Source organism: Trachypithecus francoisi, unplaced genomic scaffold (assembly GCF_009764315.1).
Source record: "Trachypithecus francoisi isolate TF-2019V2 unplaced genomic scaffold, Tfra_2.0 Lachesis_group2, whole genome shotgun sequence".
NCBI lineage: Eukaryota > Metazoa > Chordata > Mammalia > Primates > Cercopithecidae > Trachypithecus > Trachypithecus francoisi.
The window spans coordinates 159,447,227-159,457,758 of record NW_022681465.1 but is presented as its reverse complement, the minus strand read 5'-3'; the positions used below and the strand labels follow the sequence as shown (position 1 = coordinate 159,457,758).

The following is a 10,532-nucleotide window of genomic DNA, read 5'->3' as shown; positions in this document are numbered from 1 at the left end:
CTAAATTGAGCTGGAAAAAAAACCTGTGGGGGTGGAGTGGAGGGAGCTAAGCAAATCAGCAAAAACCAAACCAAACCAAAAAACCTTCCCTGGCTTCCTTTCATAAGGTCAGAGGTTTTAAATATATAAATAAAAAAATATACTTACAAAGTCTTATACACAGGTTTTCTTGGAAAAACATGCAACGCAATTTCCTTTACATGAGTGGGGCAAATGTTATATTGCTCTATGTGACTCGATTGATTTATATATGCTAGTTAACAAGGAGAATTAGTATACTGTTCACCAATCACACTAAAGCAACAGAAATGGGTTATACTGCCTACTCTCTAGTCCTAGTGAGTCTCAACTTCTTAAGAATTTCGGTGACATTAGCCTCCCTTTCACCCTGAAAAAGAATCAAAAGTCGAGCTCTGGCCAGCTTTTAGACACTTCCTCTCTCCCCCAAATGATCACTTAAAAGCAATCTTTAATGAAACACGTACAAAATTTATGCCATTGACAGAAATTTATTCTTCCATTAAGACTACAGCAATGTGAATTGCCAATTTATAGCTGCAAGTCCATCCAGGATGTAAGCTAATTAAGGATGTTTCTCTATCAAGAATAAGACTCCTATGAAAAGAAAGAAATCACTCAAGGAAAAAAATGTAAAGTTCTCCACAATAATTATATTTCATTTAAATTTGGAAATAAAAAAAGGCTCTGTAGCAGCAATTGATGTTATCCCTTTATCCTGATAGATGCCATAGAAGGTACTAATCCACACAGGTTCCTCTTTACACAACATATGCTGCATTTAGACACTTAATATATAAAGCTTTCTCTTGAAGGCACACATAGGCACACAGTAGTTACTTTGCCAAATAGGCTCAAGGTTTTAAGAGGACCATTTAACGACAGGTGCACTTTGTAGCTATCATATCTTCATACTCTTTATAGGCAATTGAGCCATCGGGCTCAATGGTCAAAACACTCAAGGGGCTGTATTTGGCAGGTACACATGACGGTCTTGGCACTGAGGAGTCCAGCTTCTCATAGATGATGTTCTGTACCATGGTGTGAACTGGAGAGCCATACCGATGTCCAACTGCCCTTGGACAGTCCCCTTTACAGTATCGAGGGTTGTACCTGTGTGGAGCCACAATCCAGTTGTCCCACTTCAGCTGACTAAAGCTAAGTCTAAAGTCATGGAGCTCACACTCATTTTGTGGAAAAAGAAACTGTTTGAAGTATTCACTCAGATTGAAGGAAGCTGGGACCAAGGGCTTCTTCAATTCAGAACTGACCGTTTCCTGACCTCTGCGGTGTCGGTGATGGGAAGATCTCCCATCCTCAGCAGCATCTTCTCCCACAGGATAGGCAGACAGACTTCTCTCCTGGTCAGGACCCTGGGAAGGCCTCCTTTTATAGTAAAGGGAATACCACCTGTGATAAGCCTGAGCACTTGTGTCATTCAAATATAAGATCAGTGAGGGGGGCACCAGAATAGTCATGTTAAACAAACCATTCTGTGCTGAAGGATGCTCCAGCTGGTCTTTCATGCATGTAAAATTTATAGACATATGAATACTTCTCTTGTTGGAGGCCACTAAAGGTTGAAGGAGGCTGGTGACATCAATCTCAATCCATTTGGGTTTCTTTCCAAATTCAAACTGTGAGTTAAAGGTTAATGAGTACGGAGCTCTGCGGAGAGTCTTGCTAGGAGACTTTGGCTCCTTTATCATTAGGTTGCACACACATTTGACAGCAGAGGAAAAAGAAACTGAGTTGTTGATAGTGTACAACAAGACTGACTTGAATAAGTGTTCAACGGTAGTAATGCGATCCAGGTTAAATAACAGGTCCACTGATGGAAGGATTCCTAAGAAGAAAAATAATCTACCAGTAGTGCTTGAATATGAGTCAACATAACAGGTAGTCAAGTCAAAGAAATAGTACTTCGTAATATGCTTTCTCCCTTCTCTTTTCCCCCACTTTCTCAAGCCTCAAAAAAAAAAAAAAAATGGCAGTTAATACAGAAAAGGAAGGCAATTGGTACCATTACTAATTCCCAGCAACCATACTGGACATTTTATCTCCAGAAAGTCAGATTTGATGGTGAATTAAAGTAACAGGGAAGCACTACATTCTGAAGTTTCTTTTTTTTTTTTTTTTTGAGATAGGGTCTCACTGTTACCCAGGCTGGCATGCAGTGGCACCATCATGGCTCACTGCAGCCTCAATCTCCCAGGACCAACTGATTCTCTCACCTTAGCCTCCCAGGTAGCTGGGACTACAGGCATGAGCCACCACGCCCAGCTAATTTTTTGTTTTTGTAGAGACAAGGTCTCGCTATATTGCCCAGGCTGGTCTCGAACTTCTGAGCTCAGGCGATCCTCTCACCTCAACCTCCTAAAGTGCTGGGATCACAGGCATGAGCCACTGTGCTCAGCCTGAAGCTTCATTCTGAGCAATTTGCTCCAAACACAGAAGCAGTTGATAAGGAAAGTAGTATTTTTCTCTTGGACAGTCTCTAGAGGGAAAACCATAATAAAAACACTTACCAGACTTATTAAGATGACATTCTAAGCCCTAGTGAAGAAAGTCAATTTAAAACAATGTAATTGTCCTAGTTAATTTAGAACACTTGAGAGGAAAAACGGATGCTCTAAAACCACTGCATTAAAATATGATATTAAGGAAGGAGAAAGGGTTTTAAGCAGACACAACTACCCTGTTGAGTTAGAATGATTTTAAATCAAGAGCTAGTAGATAGAATTATTTATTTATTTATTTATTTTTAAGATGGAGCCTCACTCTGTCACCAGGCTGGAGTGCAATGGTGCAATCTCAGCTAACTGCAACCTCCGCCTCCCTGGTTCAAGCGATTCTCCTGCCTCAGCCTCCCGAGTAGCTAGGACTACAGGCACGCGCCACCACGCCCAGCCAATTTTTGTATTTTTGTATTTTTAGTAGAGACGGGGTTTCACTACGTTATAATTTTTTAAAGCACCACACCCAACTGCTGAGTCAAACTGTGGACTGACACTTTGTTCTTGTAAGGATTGACTCTTCCAAATGGGAACTTTAAGCTTTTCTCTCACAGAAAGTAACAAACGAGAAAAACACCCTATTTAACATTTCACACCAATAGCTGTAAGAGAAGTTTAAGGCCCATTCCTGGGCCAAAAGCTTGGTGGACTAGAAAGAGATGCTAACATTCTCTAGCAGCACTTCCCCTCAGCCCTGAAAGCCAGTAAGTCTCTGGTGTTGCTTTAAAATTCCATCATATTAGCCCACCTTAACCAATGAGAGCATTAGGAAGAAACAATAAGCTCAAGTCCCAAATTTGTTTCAATTGGATATTGAGTTTTATGCAAAATAAAATGCAATTCAAGGAACTAGGCTCAGCTCTTTTCTGTAATTGAAATGCAGAAGTGTCTATCATCTTCCCTCCACCCAATTAACCAATCTGCTCTTACATACCTGTTACCTGGTCTCCAGGAACCTGCTTGTGCTGGGTACAGGGGGTGAAGAGCCGAACAGTGTTGTAGAGGTGACTTCTATTGGATTTAGGAATCCCTTCCTTGGTAGCGTATGTCTTATAGAGCTTCTTCATGTAGTGCAAAGCTCTGGAGTCTGGTTGCAGCCTAGGTGCCCCACCTCGCCCAACAGATAGAACTCTGAAAAGCCGGGGAAGGAGGCCAGCTCTGTCTCTCTCATCTATAGGCTGCAGCAAAGACCAAGGTGTAGCCCCAGATTCCAACTCAGCACTAGCAGCAATCTGAGCATCTCCCCCAGAAGCCCGAGAACCAAGGCTAACAGGAAAACACAGCCAGGCAAAGCAGTAAAACCAAAGGAGAAATTTGTTGGGAAGCGCCATGGCCTGGGAGAACTAGTGAGGAACATATTTCTCCATGCCAGTCCTCTTCCTAAAAGCCAGGAAGAGCCTAGCTTGGTCTCTTAAATAAATTTCAGGTGTGTGGGTGGACTAGGGTCGCTTCTGTAATCAGGCCTCAAGTATGCCTAGCTGAAGATGATTTTTATCAGCTCTATATCGAGCAGCTGATAACACCTTATTTCCCCAATTAGTTCATTAGATACAGATTTATTTGGTTATTCAGCTTTCCTCTCTTTTTCCCCTGGCATTTCTTAAAACCTGTTATTGGTATACTACCGGACTAGCTATGTAGCTGAAAGTCTAAGATAAATTGAGGAATGATCTTAAATAAAATCTCTCATTTTTTAAGAAATTTGGATTAAGATGTTTGCAAGGTGCCTGCCGAAACTTCTGAGGCATGTGGAAAAGCTAGCCAATTATTCATGATGATATTCAGATCTGTTGGTATGCAACTTATGGTATTAGGTTTACTCTTCCTCTCAATTTATCTTCACGGCCTCTTGCACTTCCAGGTGTTTACAATATGTAATTATTCGCTGCATGTTAATTTGAGGGGTGAGAAAGTCACAACTGGCATAGAAGTTCCAGAGAGCAGAAAACCGTTAGGTTTCTCAGTCCTCCCAGGTGGTTGGGTACAGAATATGTACTCGGAGTACTGGAATCTTATTTGCAATGTTCTTAAAAGAGGACATCGCCTTTAACCTTGATTTATTTTTAAATATAACAACTTGATGTCCCTACTGTGGTCTGCACACTCATCTATACATATTTTGATTGAAAGGTTTTCAGATGTTTGCAGATGCTATAAAATAAATGAATGTTTTTTATTATTATTATTCACCCAAATGGTCATAGAATTCGCTACAATATTTCTGTCCTTACCTGTAATTCTGTTCTTGCCTTGGAGCTGAGACCAGGCTAGACATTATGGTTTTAAAAAATGAGGCAAAGGAGCACCATGAGAAGCTGAAATGAGGGGATATCCAGCGCCACCCCGAAGAAGACTAGGCTGGAAGAAAGTCAACCCACATAGTACAAGATACAAAGCCAGTTTGTGCAGTACCTATATGAGAAAACTAAGGTATGTCTGCAAAATACGAGTTGACTGCCTCCCGAGCCTCCGTGGGCCGTAAGCTGTGTTATAAAACACACCCAACTGCTGAATGAGAGCTTAGTCCTAGATTAAATATGGCCAGCAATTTCATTAACAACACTGACAGATGCCTCATGGCAAGCTGTACAGGACAACAGCATCGTCAAGCAGAATGCACTTCAGAGAAAACACAGTAAGGCCTCTCACCGGACTTCCTTGCTTCTCACGTGGGGAGAGGAAAGATCTGGGGCATCGTGATACCCCCCATCCCACGCAAACCATCTGGGAGGCGGTTCAGCATTCATCAGTTGACGATTATTTGATTATTTTTGTGGCTGAATTTGAGGAAACGTTTGTATTATCTCTTGGGAACGTTTACAGCCTGCCAGTGGACTCTAAAACAGAGGTTACCAAGAGAAGCCTTAGATGTGTGTCCCTGATTGTGGTGCTGGGGTCGCTGATGGCTTGAAAATAACAGAGCCCCCTTTGAGTTACTGGCCAAGGCCAAATAAAACCTCGTGCTCCTTTGCTGTGGGGCGGTCCGGTCTCGGGGCTCAGAGGCGCTGTCCACAGCTGGGAGAACTCGCAGGTCCCAAGCTCCTGGCCAGCGCGGCCCCCGAGGTCGGCAGGCCCCTTGCTCGTCACCTCGTTGCTCCCTCACCCGCCTCCCGCATTCGGCCGCTTCCTGACTGGGATTCCACAGAAAGGCCGAGAGCTGAGAAGTGTGAGCGCCTCCGCCTGTCCACTGTCCCCCAAAGTCAGTTCAATCCCCGACGTCCTCCGCTAGGCTCCACCCCACCGGCCCCGGCGGGGCCTCCAAGGCACCGCCCACCTACGGGTCACCCAGTCAGGCCACTTCTTTCTGGGACAAACGCATCATCCCTTAGAGACAGCAGGAAAATGGCATCTCCCGGAAGTTACCTCACGACCTCCAAGCGCGGCTTCCAACCTTTCCGGAAGTGACGAAAGAGTCAACCGGCTCGGTGACTGCGGAGGGCGAGCTAACACCTGTGCGTGAGTAAGAGGCTGGTTGTGCAGTGTTGGTGGACCCTGGGAGGCCACGGGCGCCCCGCTGGGCTGGGGTAGGATAAGGAGTCCAGAGGCAGGAGTCTGGGGTTGGGGTGGTCCGCCGCGGGGACTGCGGCGCTTTGCGAAAGCGAGCCAAGCGCCTGTCCGCCCTCGGTCCTGCAGGGCCGTCGCCACGATGGGCCGCGAGTTTGGGAATCTGACGCGGATGCGGCATGTGATCACCTACAGCTTGTCACCTTTCGAGCAGCGTGCCGTCCCGCACGTCTTCAGTAAAGGAATCCCTAACATGCTGCGCCGCGTTCGGGAGTCTTTCTTTCGCGTGGTGCCGCGTGAGTGCCCTGGGCCTGTGGGAGCGGGAGGCTGAACCCCAGCAGCAGCAGCAGTCCCTGCGTCTCCGCTCTGAGCGCTGGCGGCCGGGCAGGCGCTCTGTAACTTGCCGTACACACCTTTCTCGTTGAATATTCCTGACCGCCCTTAAGCTGGTCATATTATCCTCCCCATCTTACACGGGGAAAACTAAATTACAGAACTGAAATGACTGGCCCAAGGTCACTCGGATGATTCCAGCGTGTTCCTCTGAGGTCATCTTTATCGAGTTCTTACCAGTGGTGAAATGCTTTGAATTAAACGTGCAGCAGATAGTGATGATAGTTGCACGGCCTTGGATATGCTAAGAACTACTTAAGTGTATACTTTAAAGAATACAACAGGACTGAGACCTTTTTTTTTCTTCTATATGTCTTATATATGTGCTCTGTTTACTCTCTTAATTTTTAAAGAATTTGTAGTGTTTTATCTTATCTACACATGGGGGACTGAAGAGTTCGAGAAATCCAAGAGGAAGAATCCAGCTGCCTATGAAAATGACAAATGAGCAACGCATCCGGATGACGGTTCCCTGTCTCTGAAAGACCTTTTTCTGGAAGAGGAGTCTGCATTGTAGTGTCTCAAAGACACAATAAACTTCCTATGGTCTGCACTGTTGTGATTTTACATTTTTGTGAGTAGAATCCTGTGTGACCACTAAATATTCAAGTTAATGAAGCGCCCCTCCTCAGCATGAGTCTTGACGTTTTGCCTGGTCTTGGGTTTTGGTGAAAGAGGAGGGCTCGCCCTTTGTTCCATAATCTACAAGAAAGTAGCTGCAGCTACTCCTGCAGCTAACCATTTGTGGGTGACATGGACTATGGGGAGTGCTGGTTCTTGGCCCTCTGCTCCCATAACAACAATAAAGTCTAGTAACTATATTGTAATTAGTATGTGTCAGGTACACTTTTATTTTTTATTTGTTGAGATGGAGTCTTGCTCTGTCACCCAGGCTGGAGTGCAGTGGTGCAATCTTGGCTCACTGCCATCTCTGCCCCCTGGGTTCAAATGATTCTCCTGCCCCACACTCTAGAGTAGCTGGGATTACAGGTGCAAGACACCACACCCGGCTAATTTTTTGTATTTTTTGTAGAGACAGGGTTTCACCATGTTGGCCAGGCTGGTCTGGAATTCCTGACCTCAGGTGATCTGCCCACCTCAGCCTCTCAAGGTGCTGGGATTACAGGCATGAGCCATGGCACTCCAGGCCTCAAATACTCTTCTTAGCTACACAAATGAACTGTTAAACCTCACAAGCACCTTTAATGTATCCTCATCTGGCAGATGAGGAAACAGGCACAGAGAGATTAAGTAATTTGCCAGAAATTATACAGCAGTGAATGGTGGAGTCTTGCACTCAAGTGATGCTCTTAAAGCTATGCTCTACTGCAGGGGTGTCCAATCTTTTGGCTTCGCTGGGCCACACACAAAATACACTAACACAACAATAGCTGATAATCTTAAAAAAAATTGCAAAAAAACCCAGCATTTTCAGAAAGTTTACAAATTTTTGTTGGGTGGGATTCAAAGCCATCCTGGGCCGCTTGCTGCCAGGACTGCGGTTGGACAAGCTTGCTCTACTGCCTTTCCTCCTAAGGCGGGCCTTAGCCTGAAGGGATATAAGCTATAAAACGGAGGAGGTGATCTCTTGGCCTCCACAGCAGTTTTCTGTTTCTATGCCAGGAAGCCAACAATGTTTTCAACCGTATGTGGTTCATAAAGCCTCAAATATTTACTCTGTCCCTTTATGAAAAAAGGTTTACACCTGATCTAAAGCCTTTAAATTATCTTTTTGGTATTAAAGGTACCATTTTCCCTTCGCCCACTGGCAGATGGTGGGGGTAGGTGTGGTTGGCAGTTTTATGCCTCTAGTTTCTTAGAGAGGCTTCTCTAAGCTTCAGGGCATGGATCTCACTTGTGGTAGCGGGTATGTGGAATATGATGAGTTGTCATAGCTCAGTCAGTACCATACATGACATGGAATCTGAGATCCGTTTTTAGAAACTCTTCCTGCTAGCAGCAACTTTGATTCTGGCTCAGACTGTTTTTTTTTTTTTTCTTTTTTTTTTTTGAGATGGAGTCTTGCTCTGTCGCCAGGCTGGAGTGCAGTGGTGTGATCTCAGCTCACTGCAACCTCCGCCTCCCGGGCTCAAGTGATTGTCCTGCCTTAGCCTCCCAAGTAGCTGGGACTACAGGCACACACCAACACACCCAGCTAATATTTGTATTTTTGTTTTTTTTTTTTTTTAGCAGAGACGACGTTTCACCATGTTGGCCAGGATGGTCTTGATCTCTTGACCTCGTGATCCACCTGCCTCGGCCTCCCAAAGTGTTGGGATTACAGGCGTGAGCCACTGTGCCCGGCCAGACTGTATCTTTATTATCCTAAATACTGCTATTGCCTGTTAAGAATCAAAAGTTAAGATACTTCAAAACATGGCTGGATGCGGTGGCTCACGCCTATAATCCCAGCACTTTGGGAGGCTGAAGTGGCTGGATCACTTGAGGTCAGGAGTTTGAGACCAGCCTGGCCAACATGGTGAAACCCCGTCTCTACTAAAAATATAAAAATTAATTCAGCATGGTGGCACACACCTATAATCCCAGCTACTCAGGAGGCTGAGGCAGAATCACTTGAACCTGGGAGGTGGAGGTTGCAGTGAGCAGAGATTGTGCCACTGCACTCCAGCCTGGGTGACAGAGCGAGACTTCAAAACAAAACCTAAAAGATGAACTCCATTGTGAGGCAGGATATGGGGAGAAGGCTGAGTCTTAACAATCTTGGGCTTGTCCTCTTAGCCCGTCACTTCCTCATTATGTGATACAGGGAAGAAACCTACCTTCATGAGCCTTAAGCTTCACACCCATAACATGGAAATACAAAGTTCTTGCGGCCGGGCACGGTGGCTCAAGCCTGTAATCCCAGCACTCTGGGAGGCCGAGACGGGCGGATCACGAGGTCAGGAGATCGAGACCATCCTGGCTAACACGGTGAAACCCCGTCTCTACTAAAAAATACAAAAAAACTAGCCGGGCGAGGTGGCGGGCACCTGTAGTCCCAGCTACTCCGGAGGCTGAGGCAGGAGAATAGCGTGAACCCGGGAGGCGGAGCTTGCAGTGAGCTGAGATCCGGCCACTGCACTCCAGCCTGGGCGACAGAGCAAGACTCCGTCTCAAAAAAATAAAATAAAATAAAAATAAAGTTCTTGGGCTGTGATGATGGTGAAATGAGTGACAAGTGTCTGTCAAGATGGTATGGGTTTAACATAGGGCAACTGAGGAACTCTTCTACCCCACCCCCAAAAGACAGGCCAGTTTTCCCATTTTTCTCTGTCCAGATTTATTCCCAGGTCTTGCAACGTATTTGGGTCATAGACTTCTTTGAGAATGATGAAAACTGTGGACCCATCCTTACCGTGCATAGTTTCAAGAAGTTCACAGCCCAGGGGAGGACCACTGCTTTGAGAGGCCGTTCATGTCTTTCTGCCTCTGGTGTTCGCCCCAAGCTGCCGGGTAGATGGCCACCCTCTCCCATCTTGCTCGCCTTTTTCTACACTTAGACTATTTCTCCCTGGTTCTTTGACTTCTTTGGAGAGACCAGCTCAAAAGATCGAAACCCATTTTCTCAGCCCAAACCAGGCATTGAGCCTATTCTTTTTATTCCAGGAGTGCTCTACTGAGATGACTGTGCCGTAAGCCCTGTGATGTGCGGAGCTTCTGCTTTGGATGAAATTAGTCTGCTTTAAGCCTGTGTCTCATCAAAGGGCTTCCCTCTCTAAGCTTGGAGGAATGGATCTCACCTGTGTGGCAGAAGTGCTGAGGTGGTGGGTGTGTGGAATGTGGTGAGTTTTAGTCGCTCAGTGCTCCAATACATGATCTGGGATCATTTTAGGGGACATTCTATTTGCGTAAGTCCTCAGAGGAGGACCTGAGTAAAGCCTTTTAAGGATGGACAACTGCTGTGGGTTTCAGTGCTGGTAACCCATCTGGAGCCTCCAATCCTGGGTATGGATCCCTTACCTGCTACTCTGGCATAACCACTTGCTCCATTTAACCTTTCTTTCTCCAAATGCTCCTGCCCCCACAAGCGTTTTTAATCTATGGGCTGCAGAGTCTGGTGAAAGGAACACCCTTGCTCTTTTAGTTTGCAAGCAGTCCTCA

General features: G+C 45.6%; 2 protein-coding genes across 11 annotated transcripts; one reads left to right on the top strand and one right to left on the bottom strand.

Moving 5' to 3' along the window:
- Window positions 1-493: 493 nt before the first annotated feature.
- GDF9 (growth differentiation factor 9) lies at window positions 494-5,901 on the bottom strand. 7 transcript variants are annotated; one of them, XM_033181252.1, is made up of 4 exons: window positions 5,813-5,901; window positions 4,766-4,801; window positions 3,469-3,712; window positions 494-1,864 (listed from the first exon to the last, which is right to left on the bottom strand). In XM_033181252.1, the coding sequence occupies exons 3-4, from the start codon at window positions 3,599-3,601 to the stop codon at window positions 894-896; spliced, it is 1,104 nt and encodes a 367-aa protein (XP_033037143.1). In that variant the 5' UTR covers window positions 3,602-3,712; window positions 4,766-4,801; window positions 5,813-5,901; the 3' UTR covers window positions 494-893. The 7 variants fall into 7 exon arrangements, with proteins under 7 accessions (XP_033037143.1, XP_033037144.1, XP_033037139.1 ...); XM_033181253.1 differs by having other exon boundaries at window positions 3,469-3,645; window positions 5,813-5,849; XM_033181248.1 differs by lacking the exon at window positions 5,813-5,901 and adding an exon at window positions 5,184-5,347.
- On the top strand, window positions 5,849-6,984 carry LOC117065879 (cytochrome b-c1 complex subunit 8). 4 transcript variants are annotated; one of them, XM_033181256.1, is made up of 3 exons: window positions 5,849-5,986; window positions 6,168-6,334; window positions 6,785-6,984. In XM_033181256.1, exons 2-3 carry the CDS (start codon window positions 6,181-6,183, stop codon window positions 6,877-6,879), a joined length of 249 nt encoding a protein of 82 aa, XP_033037147.1. In that variant the 5' UTR covers window positions 5,849-5,986; window positions 6,168-6,180; the 3' UTR covers window positions 6,880-6,984. The 4 variants fall into 4 exon arrangements, with proteins under 4 accessions (XP_033037147.1, XP_033037146.1, XP_033037149.1 ...); XM_033181255.1 differs by having other exon boundaries at window positions 5,876-5,990; XM_033181258.1 differs by having other exon boundaries at window positions 5,885-5,994.
- Window positions 6,985-10,532: the final 3,548 nt, after the last annotated feature.